General features: G+C 54.9%; 1 protein-coding gene across 2 annotated transcripts in view; it reads left to right on the forward strand.

The window, feature by feature from the left end:
- The window catches only part of NEK6 (NIMA related kinase 6), an 83917-nt gene that overhangs the window by 32781 nt on the left and 35050 nt on the right, over positions 1–16086 (forward strand). For both annotated transcript variants that reach the window (XM_040225098.1, XM_040225099.1), the window contains exon 2: positions 9831–9949. In XM_040225098.1, the coding sequence (XP_040081032.1) occupies positions 9860–9949 (90 nt within the window). In that variant the 5' untranslated portion in view covers positions 9831–9859. The remainder of the gene's footprint in view (positions 1–9830; positions 9950–16086) is intronic.

The raw sequence follows: 16086 nt of genomic DNA on the forward strand, positions 1-16086 counted from the left end.
TGGGTGATTCTGGACTTTCCAGAACTCCCAAGGTTACGAGGGAAGTGGGAAAAGTACTGATAACTCTTCTCTCTCTGGTGTGGGTTTTAGCTTCCTGGGCCCTTCCTGATGTCTGAGCAGTGAGGGCTCCATGGAAGTTTCTCCTGCTGGAAATAGCCATCTTTTCAAACCTTAAAATGAGAGCAGGAGAGAAAATTAGGGGAGGCCAGGGGTTGAAGAACTTTCCCCTTGGAGAGGCTACCTGTGGGATTACGGCTGTCCTCCTGGGGCCCAGGGTGGGCTTTTTACAAGCACTGAGCCTCCGTCTCCCCGAGGGCAGCTCTGCTGGGCTTCCCCCTCAGCTGTTGGTTGGCAGGGCAGTATCCGTGGTCTGAGAACAGGACACGGGGCCAGAGGAGCTTCTGCTCTCCGAGGCTTCTCCCTCCTGGCCCCCGGTGTTTATGTACTAGATCACCCCGCTCTGTGGCCCGCTGGGGCCACAAGGAGAATGATTTAGTCTCTGCCCTTGAAGAAATTCTCCATTTGAGGGAGAGGAAAACGTGGGAACAGGCAGTGATGGCATAGGGACCAGGCCAGTGGAGACTGAGGGAATCCAGGAAGGCTGCCTGGAGGAAGTACCCTAGTTTGTGCCCAGAAGGAGGATCCAGGTTTGCCAGGAGGCAGTTCATTCCAGGCCAGGGAAAGCAGAACCTACCAAGGCCTTGAGGAGAGAGCAAGTTCGTTTCCCTGGTGGACTGGGGTCCTTGGGATGGTGGGCCGGCCCAAGGGTCCTGAGGCTCCTTGCAGAGTGAGACCACCAGCTTCCCCCAGCTCCATGGTCTCCAAGGATGGCACTGGGCAAATGAGATTAAAACCCAGACTTCAGAGAGTCAGAGCTGGGTTCTGACACAGGTACACGCCGTTTACCAGTATCCCCAGCGTGGCAGGTCACTTGGCTTTTCTGCGCCTTGGTTTCCTCATCTGTAAGAGGGTGGTGCAGACTCGTGGGGAAGCATGCCGGGGTGCTGCGGTCACTCCCCGGTGCAGAGCACAGGCTGGGCAGATCATCCTTCACCAGGTTCTGGCACCAAAGGCCTTCCCGGGAAAGAAACCAAATGCTTCATTGCTCTGAGAGATGCTGACGGTTCCTACATTTTCTTTTGCTCACAGAATTGGGTTTTATTACCGAAGGAGGAGAAACTAAAAGGTGGTTGGGAGCCTCCTTGATTTTAAAAAGGCTCAGGAAAGCCCGGCAGTGCAGGAGTGGTGTGTTTTCAATTGCCTGGTGACCTCTGCCTGATCTGAGACCTTGGGGAATGAGCATGGAGGCAGGTGTTTCTTGCTTGGGGCATCAGGAGGATGCAAGGAGCCCTGCCTCCACTAACTGGTCAGAATTTTACTCAGCCAGCTCCCACTGGACACCCATTTTGTGCCTGGTCCTGGGCAAGGCCCTGACGGTTTAGAGATGACTGCTGAGCTCAGTCCCTACCTTGAAAGGCCAGCAGAGGAGGGCAGAGTGACAGAGGGAGCAGTTTGTACCCGAACAACCGGACTTTAGGGGAGAAGCCTGTGTGAATGCCGTCAGATGGGGAGAGGGGCCTGGTACACCTGACTGCCCCTGGGTGCCCAGCCCAAGGGGTCCAGCTGTGTCCACTTTATGGATGCGGGAGGAGGCGGAGCTTTCCCAGGGTCCCACGAGAAGTCTGAACCTGATTAGGGCCCAGAACCCGGTCCTGATGCAGGAAATGGACTTTGCCTCATGGGAAGTCCTAGGTTCCAGGCAGAGGCTGGAGCATGGAAGGACCTGGAAGGTTCAGGGTGTTGTGTGGTTGGGATGGGAAGGTCCTTACGTGCAGGGGCCTGGGGCGGGGTAGGCTTGCAGGACAGCAGGCCGGCGCCAGCTGGACAGAGTTTGGGATGCCTCGCTCAGGCGTGTGGGCCTCTTTCTGGGGAGGTTTTTTTGTTTTTGGGTGGGGAGCAGCCGGTTGGGATTTGTGTCATGTTGCGGAGGGAAACCCCTCTTGATGGGAGGCTGGGTCATCAGGCAGAGCCGACTCCAGGGACCCCACTGAGAAGGGCCCAGGCCAGCAGAGGGCAGGGTCTCTGGGTGAGTGCAGACATGTTTGGAGAAAGGACCAGCAGCCTAGGTGAAGCCCAGGTGTGGGTCATGAGGGAGGGCGAGGGGTCCCTGGGATGAGCCTGCATTCCTGCTGGCTTCCTGGGCAGACAGGAGATCCCATCCCTGACATGGGGACCCAGGGAAGGGCAGGTGAGTCCTCAGTGCCTGGGACTTTTGGTAGTCGGGGTCGGGAGCTCTGGAGAGAGGCCCCGGGCTGGAGAGAAATGGGGGTGGTTGGTGGGTGAGGAGATGCAAGCCAGAAGAGGACGGGGTTGGGGTGCCGGAAGGAAGGTGAGCTGAGTGGGCAGAAAGGCCCCATTGCTGGGTGGGTGCTGCATTGTCCCTTCAGCCACTGGCCTCCAGGTTCTGCAGGCCCAGCCTGTGGGGGCACCCCGGTGCCCTGAGGAGGGGGCTTAGGGACCTCTCTGCAGAGGCTGCACCGCCCTTCCAGGGGCCGCATGTGGCCCCAGGTCTCAGAGAAGCCAGCCTCCTGCTGGTCGTGGAGCCATGGAATCTGAGTAGCAAGTGTGACTTTGGGGGTGGGATGAGGGGACCCAGGACCAGTCGGGAAGCCAGACACCATCTGTGGCTCTTCCCCTGCAGCTCCCCGGCCCCTGTAACTCTGGCCTGAGATTGAGCCGCTTCCTGTCAAGTGATGAATGGGCAACGTCTCCTTATCTCAACCCCAGAAGGGAAGAGGGGCTGGGATGGAGGAAGCAGCAGCCAGAACCACACCCCTGGGCCAGAATTCATTCATTCCCTCCCTCTCTGTCCAAGGAAGTATGGACCAGAGGAGGCAGGCACACTTTGGTTTCAAATGTCAGTCCTGCCTGCTGCCTGCTGTGTGACCTTGGGCCCCTCACTTAACCAGTCTGAACTTTCGTTTCCTCCTATGTGGATTGTAGCAGCCCCCGCGCAGAGTGGCTGTGGGGTGGAACCAGGCATGTATAGTCCTTGGCGTGTCCCTGGCGCACACACAGTGAGGGCTCCTAGCGTGGGCTGTCATTAGGGCTGGTCCCTGTGTGGGGGCGACCCTCACTGCCCAGGCCTCGTGCGAGGTCACCAGGTCATCAGTGGTGTCCCTTTCCCTCGTTACTCACAGCCTCCCTGGTCTGAGGAGCAAATGGCAGACTAAACCCAAGCACCCATCTCCTTAGGGTCACGCCTCACTTTAGTAAGAGCCCTGCTGAAGGCCAGGGCGGGAGGCACGTGTCAGGGGGCTTTGCAAAGGCAGCCCCAGTTCTCGGAAACACTGAGGAGGGTGTTTGCTTTGGCAAGTCACGTTTTCCCTTGGAGCCTTGGTTTCCTCATCTGCAAAATGGACCTGGTGGCACCACTTGGGTTTCCTGGAAGATGTCAAATTACTCAGCCTGGGGAGGCATTGCTGTGGGTGCTGGCTGACGCTGAAGCTGGACTGGCCTTGACCTTCCCAGTGGCCAGCCTGTGAACTGCCTGGCCAGATGGGCTTTAGAGCGCCATCTGTGTAGGGGTGTGTTGGGCCATGCGGGCCTGTGGCACCTCTCCTCCTCCTGCCGCCCCAGCAGTGGGCACCTTTCCTAAGCTTCCGTGGCCAGGAGCTTGCTGGAGCAGCAGAGCTAGCCCCTTGTGCCCGTTCTGGGGTCAGGCCACTCCTTCTGTGTATGTAGGAGGGTGGGGAGTCACCAGGTTGGCTTCCTGCTTTGGAAAAACGACTTGTGAAGCTTTTCACTCAGCTGGCAGGAACAGAGAGGGGCCTTCCCCAGAGAATGGGCAGAGTGTACAGCATACAGCTGAGACCAGGCCTCTGGGTTTGTCGGTGAGGTTCTTCTAAGGGTGTGGCAGCCTCTCAGCCTGGGAGCCTCACAGGCCTTCACCAGCTCCACCCCCAAACCTGGGGTAGTGATGACCCTGCCCCTGTGGACACACCAGGAACGTGGCTCTGCTTAAAGCCTGTGACCTGATTGCATACACGTGTGCACAGGCACACGTGCAGAGAAGGGCAAGTGGACACTCACTGTTCCCACTTCAGGGTTGAGGAGCATGGTGAGGTGTAGACGAATACTGGCACCCCCACGACCCTCGCACACTCCTGGCCCAAGCTGGGACTTTGGCCTGAGCCTTCCTGGTGTCCTGGGTCATTTTTCCTGGGAGGATAAGGCCTCAGTGAGCTGCCGTCCTCCACGAAGTGTGGTATTTGGCAGGAGGCAATGGAGGGACATGACTTTGCCCTAGAAGAAATTGGGAGACAAGCGCCAGGTGACAGTGGTGGTCAGAAAGGCCTCTTGGGGAGCCTTGGAGCCCAGCCTGGGAGCCAGTCCCTTCCAGGAGGTGCCCAGACTAAACCCACTCACCCGCCTCCTTAGGGTCACGCTCCACATTAGAAGAGCCCTGCCAAAGGCCAGGGCCAGGGGAGCTTGTCAGGGGCTTTCCAAAAGCAGCTCCAGGTCTTGTAAACGCTGAGAAGGGTGTTTGCTCCAGAGTCACCCCAAAGAAGCCATGCAGTGCAGTAAAGAGAGCATGATCTGGGGGCCAGCACCCCAGCTCTGTCTTTTACCGGCTGTGTGACCCTGGGCAAGTCCCTGCCCCTCTCTGAGCCCCCGTTCCCATGTCTGTCGCGTGGAGTCAGGCCCTCCTCCACTCTCCAGAGATGGTTAGTGGAAACGACGCTGGTAGCAGCTAAAGCCTCAGCGGACCCTCCGCTGTCCTGAGGAGTTTACGTCTGTTAGCGCAGTTAATTCTCAGTGACCCTCAAAGGTAGATCTTAGCCCCATTTTCCAGATGAAGGATTAAAGGCAGCCACGCCAGGGTTTGAACCCAAGGCAGGTTGGGCTCCCAAACAGGCCCTGGGCCTTCCCCACCGAGCTCATCCCCATCCAATCCCCTGGCACCTGGGGGACAGGCACATGTGTGAACCCAGGCTAGGGAGCCCTGGAAATGCAGGGCTCTCACTCCCTGCAGAAGAAAGGCCCTCTGTGAGGTGGCGCTCAGTGTGGCCTGCGGCTCCGGGTCTCACATTCCACAGATTTTTGGCCCCTGACTTGGGCTTGGCAGCCTGGGCCCCATTGTTCTGCAACTTGGCAGGAGCCATGAGACAGGCAGCTCCTGGAGGTGCCCTGTGTGCAGAATCCTTACCCTGCTCTTCACGTCTCATCCCTTTGCCTTGATCTTTCTGCAGCTGAACCCCCTAACAAGGGGTTTCTGGCAGGAATTTCCAGGGATATGAAAAAAAGTGAAAGTGTTAGTCACTCAGTGGTGTCCGACTCTGCGACCCCATAGACTGTAGTCCGCCAGGCTTCTCTGTCCATGGAATGCTCCAGACAAGAACACTGGAGTGGGCCTCCATTCCCTTTGCGGGATCTTCCCGACCCAGGGATTGAACCCCTCTCTCTTGCATTGCAGGCGGACTCTTTACTGTCTGAGCCACCAGGGAAGCCCTGAGATATAGCCAAACAATGCAAATCCACTGAAATCCAACACCCTGGAAAACCCTAAGAGGCAGAGGCTGTCTTGAGCCTGGGTGGCGGCTTTGGAGGCAGAGAGGGGTTCAGAGCGTTTCTCTGTAGCTTATTCCCTACATGACATTTTGTGTTCCCTCTCTGAGCCTGAGTCTCCGCCTGTAAAATGGGTCTTTTGACAGCCCAGGCTAAATGGAAGAGATCTGGCCACTGGGTGCCTCAAAGAGAACCTTCACTTCCTTCCTTCCTCCCCATCCCTCCCCCTCTGCCTCCATCCTCTCTGTGTGGTTCTTTCTGGCACTTGGGGGTGCTGTGACTTGCAGACTCCTTTCCTGGAACAAAGGCCCTTCCTCCTCACAGGGGCTTGAGCTACAGCCAGTTCTATTAGGTTCTGGGCAGAACCGCTCTTAGGAACAGGAAGTTACCCCAGGGGGTTGGCAGACCAGGCGTGCGGATGGCAGTACTGCATCCGCTCGGTGCCATCCCAAAGAGAGAGACTCTGGGGTCCCTGTGGGGGAATGGCCTCTAATGGCCCACCGCCCCTGGGACCCCTGCCCACTCAGCACCACCCCGTTCATGAATTGGGGGGCGGGGGTTGTTCCATGGGGACTGATGGAAAGGAAGAGGATGTTCTGCTGGTAAGGACCTTAGGGGGTGCAGAACCAGGGGTTTGGGGCAAAGATGCTGTCACGGTTCTTCGCATCAGGTAGCTGAAGTATTGGAGTTTCAGCTTCAACATCAGTCCTTCCAATGAATATTCAGGACTGATTTCCTTTAGGATGGACTGGTTGGATCTCCTTGAAGTCCAAGGGACTCTCAAGAGTCTTCTCCAGTACCACAGTTCAAAAGCATCTTTTCTTCGGTGCTCAGCTTTCTTTATTTTCAATTTTTTTGTTTATATTTTTACCTGCACTGGGTCTTCGTTGCTGCACATGGGCTTTCTCTAGTTGCGGCACGTGGGGGCTACTCTCTAGCTGTGGTGAGCAGGCTTCTCACTGCAATGGCTTTGTGGGAGCAGGGGCTCAGGTTCAGGCTCAGTAGATGTGGCACGTGGGCTTAGTTGCCCCGCAGCAGGTGGAATCTTCCTGGACCAGACATCGAACACGTGCCCCCTGCACTGGCAGGCAGAGTCTTAACCACTGGACCTCCAGGGAATTCCTATTACTGTTATTTCTGATGAGACCAGGGCCCCTTACTTTTGGGGCCTGTGTGAGACGTGGGGTGAACTCCTGAGAGCCTGCAGACCACCTCTGCGTACAGGTGTTAGATGATCGCTACATGGGGACGTGGGAGGTGACGTTGCAAATACCTCCTAGGTCTCTGCCCAGTGTGACTTGCCCAAGGTCCCAACTGGGTGGTGACAGAGCCAAGCTATTAAAGCCAGGCCTGCTGGCCCCAGGAGGCTGGGTGGGGCGGGACATGGGAACTAGAGATGGCTGCGTTGTGGTTTCTAACCCACGTGGTCTCTGAGCAGGTAGGCAGGTGAGCGAGTCACGCGCGGACCTGGCCTGTGGGCTGCGCCTGGTGCCTTCCAAGATAAAGACAGAACCTTCTTGCTGAAGACAGCTCTCCTCCAGCCTCCTCCCCGAGGTCTCCCTAAGGGCGGAGGACGGGGAACATGTCACCCCGAGGGGTCTAGGGGTGCAGCCCGAAGCAGCTGCAGAGCCTGCAGGAGTCTCCGGTTTTATCTTAAAATTCATGTTCGTTTTACATTTTGTTCCCTCTGTATCTGGCTTATTGTCGCACACATTTCCCTCCTGAGTAACAGCACTGCCTGGGGAAGCTGCTCATGTTTATCTGTTTATCCCGGGGCTTTTCATACCCAGGTCCTCACTGTGTCACCCAGGGCGAGGGGGTGGGGGTGTGTGCACTCCAGTACAGAAGCCCAGGCACAGATGGTTGGGAGGTGCTGAGAGGCTGGGGGCCCATCTGCGCTTCAGGAATCCTCCTCGGAGGTCCTTGTGGAGGAGGAGACCCAGAGGTCCAGGCGACGGGAAGCCTGGGCTGGGCCAGAGCCAGGGGGGATGGGGTGGGAGAGACTTCAGAAGTATAGGCTCCCCCAATACCCTCCAAGGGACTCTCATTCGAGAGATGAGCAGAGAGCGATATCGAGAGATCCATCTCTTTATCTCACATACACATTAGGATGAAGGTCATAAAATGCCATGAAAATGAAAAGTGCTAATGTTTGTCGCTCAATTGGGTCCAGCTCTTTGTGACCCCATGGACTCTAGCCCACCAGGCTTCTCTGTCCTTGGAATTCTCCAGGCAAGAATACTGGGGTGGGTTGCCATTCCCTCCTCCAGGGGAATCTTCTCAACCCAGAGATCAAGCCCAGGTCTACCTCATTGCAGGCAGAATCTTTACCATCTGAGCCACCAGGGAAGCCCCAAATTACCATGTGTGGGGGTCAAAACTGGTGACTTCACAGGGAGGAGAGCATCGGGCCAGGCCATACTGGGCAGGTGTTCTCAGCACCTGAGACTTCCTGCTTGGCTGAGGCGGACACCACCTGTGGACAGTGCCATGCCCCACATGGCCTCGCTTTCTGCCATCTACCAAGAGAGGGGTGCGAGGGAGGAGCTGGGCCTGTCCTGGGGACACAGGAAGGTCGGGCCCTGGACAGCAGTGTGCACGTTCTAGGGAGGCTCTTGGAGGGCAGAGCCAGGGAGGCCAAGGGTCAGGGTCAGCGGGTGATTCAGGGCTTGGTGGCCACACTTTGACAGGTGTCATAGACATCTCGGAGCCTGGGAGGGCTGGCCTGTTGACTGCCAGAAAAAACTACAGCGGGGAGAAACGTGTGACCAGGTCTTCAGGGCTCTGATCAAGCCAACCCCAGTTGTGAGAGGGGTGGGTTCAGTGTGGGTTCCTTCCCGCTGCCCAGACCACCCTCTTCACATGGGGCACGTGTGCACTCAGGAGACACGTGCAGCCAGGCTTGCCGACCCCTTGGACCAGAAGCCTGGCAGCTTGCATTTCGGCTGGTGGGAATGGCCAGGGATGACCAGGTTACTCATAGGTGGCGAGAGGCAAGGTCCGTTCAGAGAGAAAGATGGTGTCCGGGCTCGGGTTTTCCAGAAGCGGATGCTGAGACAAGGCCAGGTGGGCGAAATCATGAGGGAGTAGGGGAGCAGACAAGCAGGGGGTGTTATCTTAGGCCAGCTCACCCCACTCGGGTATCTACAGCTCAGAGTTGTCCTGACCAGGGCCCTGGGCCACTGATTCCTGGGGACGGGGACTCCAGGACTTTAGAGGGTGTAAACAGTGCTGCTCCGGTAGCCTGGCCAGTCCTTCTGGGTTCTGCTTGGGGTGGGTCAAGGGAGAGGTGCTCACGGGAATGCCAGGACCACGCCTGGTGGAAGGAGCAGCAGCCTAGATGGGGGCGCTCGTCACTTGCCTGCTCTGCACCCCGTCTTCCAGGTGTCCTGTGGGAGCCTGGGCCTGGCCCTGGACACCGCAATTTAGGTGCTGCAGAAATGCTGGTGCGTGAGTGGAGGCTTTCCTCCTGAGGAGGAAAAGGGGCTGAGCAGCCTCTTCTGTGTGCCTGGGCCTGGGTCCTGCCCAGGCCATGCCTGTCTGCTGGGAGTGATGCTGAGATGGCCTTCAGCTCAGGCCTGGGCACATGACTGGTGCTTCATCAGGGACAGCTACTGCGGTTACTGTGGCAATTGGTGGCTGGCATCCTTGCCTCTCTTCTCTGAGGGGGCCTCTGATGTGGCAGCACCAGCCCTGGAGGTTGACGGGGCTGCTCCCGTGTGCCGAGGGCTCTGCCCCTGCCTGGAGGTTTGTACAGGACTGTGAGTGGGACCCTCAGCCTTCCCAGTGTCTGGAGTGCCAGGGCCCAGCAAGGACGGGGACGGGCGGTCCTTCTTGATTTGAGACTTGCAGTCTGACTCAGGGTCAGTCTCTCCTGGCCACTAAGCTGCCAACCTGGGATTGCGTGGGGTGAGGATAGGGGGTCAGGCATGGGGGACAGTGATGTGGAAAGAACAGGCTGGCCCATGTGGTGCTGAATGTGGTGCCTCTCTTGCTGGCTGGCAGGCCACCTTTGGGCTTTTCCTGGCACAGAGCCTGCTTCCACCTCTATCCAGCGGGGCTCATCCTAGCAGCCTGGTCGGGACAGCATAATGGAGGGAGGTATGTCACGTGGGCTGTTGAGCCCCAGTGCTACCACTTCCGAGCCACATCACCATAAGCAAGTTACCCGACAGCTCGCCCCTCAGCCTGCACATCTGTAAAAGGGGACAAGTGAAGGAGTGCAGGCCTGTGTGTAAGAAAGCCCTCATTTTCTGTTGCAGCCCGTGCCCTCGCGAGGCTGGCATGCAGGATGGCAGGACAGCCCAGCCACATGCCCCACGGAGGGAACCCGAACAACCTCTGCCACACCCTGGGGCCCGCACACCCTCCTGACCCACAGGTAAGCCTTCTCCGTCATCTGCAGTGCATCGGAGAGTCTCAGAGGATCACTGATCCCTGAGGCTGCTTCATCCTGGCCACGGGAGGAAGCCCCTCGGCAGCCCCCAGACACCTTGAAGGCTTCCCGTGATGGGGGCAGAGTTACCACCTGACCATTCGGCCCTCCACCTGTCAGCCACACTCACGGATGCCCCCTGGGCTGGGACGCCAGGCATTGGATCTGCCCCTGGGGTTTCCATGTGAATGGAAGGGCTTTATTTCAGAGGGATCAGCGCTGGTTAGAAGGACAGACGTAGAGGGAGTCCTGGAGGCCTGGGCAGAGTGAGGGGCGCAGGGGAACAGGCGGGGCGCACCTGGGATCAGAATGTGCTTCCTGACTGAGCCAGGCTCCTCCTTTCTGGTCTCAGCTGTGCTCTGGCCCTCCCTGTAGCCTCTTTGTCTGGAGTCAGCAGAGTTTCAGGGACACTGGTTCCCTTCCACCTGCCCCACCCACCCTCTGTGTAGAACCTCAGAGAGCCAGGCAGCCTTTCGCAGCTTTTCAGAAAGTGGCTTCTGGGATTCTGGGCTGCCCGCACACCCCACACCTTTCACTTTGCACTTTTCCCTGGGGTGCCCTCCTCGACTCCTCCAGGCCTCAGTCCAAATGCCGCTGCCCCTGAGGAGCCTTCCTGTTCCTCTCCCTGCTCTATGCTGTGTCCAGACCTGAGCACAGGCGCTGGGTTAGGGCCACGATTGCATGCGCCGGGACACTGACTCCCAGGTCTGCCTCCCTTCCTAGACAGAATCTTCTGGGTGGGGCTTCACCTGCCGGGTTTGTGAGCTGCGTGCATCCACCCAGGACACAGTCGTGTGCTAACAGAGCCAGGTCTGCTTTTAGGGAGCACACAGCCTCACGGGAGAGAAAGACAAGAAAAAAAGCAGAAGAAACTGGGGGCCGTGGAACTCAACAAGGCATGTGGTCTAAACTAGGGGACCAGAGAGACCTCCTGGAGGCAGTGGCTTGCAGAGACCTGAAGGGGGACAAGGAGCTTGGCTGGACAGATTGGCCAGTGCCAGATGCTGTTGGGTGCTGTGGGCAGCCCGGAGTGATGAAAAGTAATTGTTGAGGGTTGGCTTTTGTCCCAGGGCTATGAGACCTAAATCAGGAGGAGATTCAGAGAGAGCCACCTTCCTGAGTCTTGTTAGGATTGTCACAGCTTCTAACTGCCTAGTTCTGTTGGAAGACTTCAGGTGGACTGGTGTTTGACCTTTTTGGGCAGGGTTGCCATGTACAGTTGTACAGGTTCTGCACTGCCTAAGGGTGCCTGGCCAAGGAGGCAAGGTGAGTCTGAAGTCCTCTTGTACCTGAGCTCTCATTCAGCTGTGCTTCCTGGTGTGAGACTAATCAGTCCAAGGAAAGGTGCACCTCTGTAGATTCACACAGAGGTGACATGTGAAGTATAAACTGCATATGTGTGGGCACACAGGAGGTCCACAGGCAACCATGCTGTTCATCCTACCCATCCCAGTCACTGGCTGGGATGTAGGGGCCCATTTTCGTGGTGAAATGTGGGGAGGCAGGTCCCAGAAAACTGGGAAGCCTATAGACACTGCTGGTCCAGGGTCCACCAGGACACCTCCCCAATGGCTGGGGGCAGCGGGCCTCCTCGGGTAATGTAGCAATTTGTCATATTAAGTCATTCACTAACAATTGAGTCCCCCTTGATTAATCTCCCAGAATTAGCCAGTTGCATTTTGAGCAATTAGGGTTAATTACAGCCTCATTTGGCAGAGCAGAGAGGCCTGTAATTATTTCATGAACAAGGCGAGGAGGTGGTGGGCTGCGGTGGCGGCACCGTCCGGGTGTCTCTTTGCACATGTTGGAGTGGGTAATGACGTAGTTAAGTGTAATTAGATACGATTACTCAGCGTTGGCAAGTGGCTGGCGGGAAAGATGCCCCCGGTCCACCAGTATCTGGCCAGGTCTGTGGAGCTGGGGCACAGCCACATTGACGCTGGGGCTGCTGCAGGGTGGGGCTGGAATGAAGAGTCAAGCGCTCTGTCTCCCCTCATCTCATAGAGCACTGGTATTTAAACACCGTCTGGGGAGAGATCATGACTCGAATCTTGTCTGTTTCAGGACATAGAAACACCTCAAATTGATGGCACAGGCATTTTCCTTTATGGCAGGAGCCACTGCTGTTTCCCTGAAGTCATCCTTAGAGAAAAGAGCCAGGCTGCATGATAGCAAGAATGCTGTGCTCTGGATCAGGCAGGATGTGGTTCCTCACTCCATTCCCTCCCTAGCCAGGTGATATTGGGTAAATGACCTCTCTGAGCCTCAGTTTCTTCTTCTGTAAAATGGGGCCACAGAGAGAGTGAGATGGTATGTTTTAAACACCCAACATGGTATCCAGCATTGTGGGTGTTAAGGAAATGGTATGTGATTGATCTTACTCTTATATTCTAAAAATCATTTTAGTTTTCACAGCTCAAGAGCCCAGGGCTGGAAATATCCCCAGGGTAGGAAAAACAATTTAGTTAACATGCAAACTCTGACTTTTGTTAACCTTCTGTGTCCAAGGCTAGTGGTTTGTTCATCTGAAGGAGCCTTCTAGCTCTGGGTGCTGTCAGCCTATGAAAATAAGTTTGCTGAACCGGGTAGAATTTTATGTGAAATTCATATAGACTTGGAGAAGCTGAACATGCTTGCTTTTATGGAGGTTTCAAATGAATGAATGAATGGAGTTGAGAAACAGAGCTTAAAATGCCCCTTTGGTTTATGATTTTTACCGGTTTGCTTCGGAGCATTTTCATCAGGAAAGAAATGCAAGGCTGAGCTGACCCACTAAGAACCGTATGAATTTCCAAGAAGGAGAAAGGTGTTCTTGTCTGAGAAAGCCCCAGTTAATGTGTCTTCCATTCTGGAAAGTCTTTGCAAACCTGTTTGGGACATGCCAAGTTCAGTTATATTCGTCACTGTTCGGAGAGAGGAATGTGCGTATGTTCAGGGGATGGGGACAGCTGTCACTAGTTCTGCATGGCACCACAATCTTCATGAAAATCTTCCTAAAGCAATAATGGTAGATAAGATTTAATGATCAAATATTAATGGCCATTAAAATTCAAGAAGTGTTTGCCAAGTGTTATAAATTCATCAAGTGCTTGTCTCCTTTCTGCCTTGGGTCTGCTGGGGAGCCCTACATGTAAGTAGATAAAGACCATGTAGAGGAAAGGCTCCCAGGGAGGGATGAACTGATGCAGAGAGAGCCTGGAGAGTGGGGTGGCTTGTTCTGCCCCAGGGATCAGGGTTGATAAGGAAAGCTCTAGAAAGGAGATGACGTGGGCTGATGATGATCAGGAGTTTGGGGTATGACAGGGAGAGGGGATGTTCAGGAAGAAGAAAGAACCCAAGCTGAAGGTGCAGGATCAGTCAGGTTAGATAAGCATTTAAATACCTGTGCTTAAGTGAGGTAGCACAGCAGGTGTTTATGAAAGGTCTGGAATCCACGCTGTCATTTGGCGTTGTACCTGCAGCAAATGGGAAGCCCATTACGGATTTAAATTGACAAGAGGTTGGGGTTTTAGGTCCCTGGTAGCTGGTCACGAGTCAGGTGAAAATAGGAGGTCACATGATGCTTTGACCTTAAATGGGCTGGACACGAGGAGGGAAGATTCCAGAGACTTGCAGCAGGGAGAAACCAAGTGCCCTCGGTAACTGAAGGGATGAGGGGGAGAGGGAGGTCAAGGACGTGGCCAGCCTGCTGGCGTGGGAGCTGATGCTCTTCAAGGTTTGCTTCCCTTCGAGTCTCTGCTTGTTAGTCGTTGGAGCCGATTCCAGATTCTCTCATCCGTGTGTTTAAGCTCAGCCTTCCCGGAGCTTGGTTCATGAGGCTCATCCTGGGGGCGCCGCCACAGCCGAGATGATGTTAGGTTTTGTCATCAGGCGTCTAGATGTTCGGGCGTCTTGCTCACCGTTCCCATGAGCCGATGGCACAGAGCTGAGTGTAGACAGACTTCCAAGTTGAGACAGTCTCGGTGGTGGTTGTACCTACATTGCAATGCCTGGCACTTACCTCATTCCATCCTCCTACCAAGCCAGAGGAGGAGATCTTATTTAAAACTCCTCTCTGCAGGGGAGGAAATCGAGATGCGTGGTAAGTAGTCCATCTTGCTATCGAAGGGAAAGCTAGCAGTGAGCCCTTCTGGCCACATAGAGCCCTTCTCGCCACTCGGGCTGCAGGAGGGGAGGCTGGCTTCAGGTACGAAATTAGCCAGACCATGAAGAGCTGAGTGGGTCTGGCCTCGTAAAGAGTCTGACAATATGGACTCTCTGTAAATCGCGCCCTTCTTTTGTGCCAGGCAGATTTAAAACACATCGTTGTATACACATACACCGAATCCATTAGAAGTTCCCGGCACACAATGTCAGATGTCTTTAAAGGTGAAGTTCGTTTACAGGAAATGTCATTCTGATGAAGTGTGCTTTTTAAAATCATAGAAGCGATTGCCTTAAAATTAATGATGCATTGCAAATATCAGGGAAAAAAGACCCATCCTGTGTAAAGATGATTAAAATTCAGGTCAGAAGTCTGACTTAGTCAGGCTAAATTTTTTAATGAGATTTCAGAAAATTAATTGGGCGGATGCATTTTTATTCTTTTAACATGTAATTTTATGCTCCTTTTTTTTTTTTTAAGGATTTGTCGATGGCTGAGGCTTACCATGGTTCAAACATTTTAAACTCAAATTAACACAGGGTGAAGGGCGTTTGTGGCCTAATTTGATCTGACTTGGGAAAGAGAGCTGGGTTTCACCAAGCTTTCTGGAGTGGCAGTATCCTAGAGTGGTTCAAGACACCGGGTTCCCCTGCTGTTTATCTGAGGTTGTCCTCCCATCTCTTGGGAGAGTGGGGTCAGGGCTAGAAGTGACTCAGGACCTTGGCCATATCCTTGACTCGTGACCCCACCAGATTCCCCCTGCTGCCCAAGGAGTTGTTCTCAGGGGTTCCTCCTCTCTGAGATCATGAGTGCCCCCTCTCAGGCCCACTGCCCCCTCCCTGTCCCTCTACCCCATCTCTTCTACCTTTGGGGGAGAACTAAGGGGCTCCCACCATGGGGAAGGGGGATGAATAGTCAGAAATGGCCTCTGGTGCCCACAGCACAGCCTGGAAAGGGGGGCAAGCCCGTCATCTAGTTCTTTGTCCTTGGCAAATAGCCCTGGGCGACTGATGGAAGGACAGTCAAGTCAGAGGCTGCAGGTACATCCATCTCATCCCTTTACTGTAGCCAGAGGATGTTGGGTAAATGGCCTTTCTGAGCCTCAGTTTCCTCATACATGAAATGGGGCTATGAAGACCTAGTTAAGTGAGATGGTGTTCTTTAAACAGCCAGCACCATGGGTGCTAAGGAAACGGGACGTCATTGATCTTAGCCTTGCGTTTTAAAATACATTTTACTTTTTACAGCTAGAGAACCTAGAGCTAGGAATATGCTCAGCGCAGACCCTCGGTGGGATGGGAACACAAGTGGTATTGATAATGCCATCTGACAATTCCCTGTGTTTATTCCCTGGGCCAGGCTCCCACCTGCCTGGGCACTGTGCACACCCTGCCTTTGTTTCTCCCCAGCCCCTGGGAAGTACGTGCTGCATTCTCCAGACATTCTGCAATGCCAAACCAACAGTAATAATAACAACAAACATAATAACACCAAATATGCAGCATTTCCTAAGTATCGGGCCCTCTTCTAAGTGTTCACTCATTAACTTATTTAACCCCCAACAGCCCTCTAGAGGGTTGTTGGACAACCCTCATCTCACTTAAATAGGTCTTCATAGCCCCATTTCACAGATGAGGAAACTGAGGCTCAGAGAGGTCATTTACCCAACATCCTCTGGCTACAGTAAAGGGGTGTGGTGGACGTACCTACAGCCTCTGAATTGACTGTCCTTCCATCAGTCACCCAGGGCTGTTTGCCAAGGACAAAGAACTAGATGACGGTTGGACAGATGACGGTTGTTCAACAGATCCCAGTTGGACAGATGAGGAAACTGAAGCCCAGAGGGCTCTCTGGGAAGAGGCGGAGCCAGGACTTGAACCCAAGCCTCCAGGCCCCAGTGTCAGCATTTCAGCAGACTGGGCCAGAGTGGCAGTCACCT

Source organism: Oryx dammah, unplaced genomic scaffold, assembly GCF_014754425.2.
Source record: "Oryx dammah isolate SB20612 unplaced genomic scaffold, SCBI_Odam_1.1 HiC_scaffold_25, whole genome shotgun sequence".
Taxonomy (NCBI): Eukaryota; Metazoa; Chordata; class Mammalia; order Artiodactyla; family Bovidae; genus Oryx; species Oryx dammah.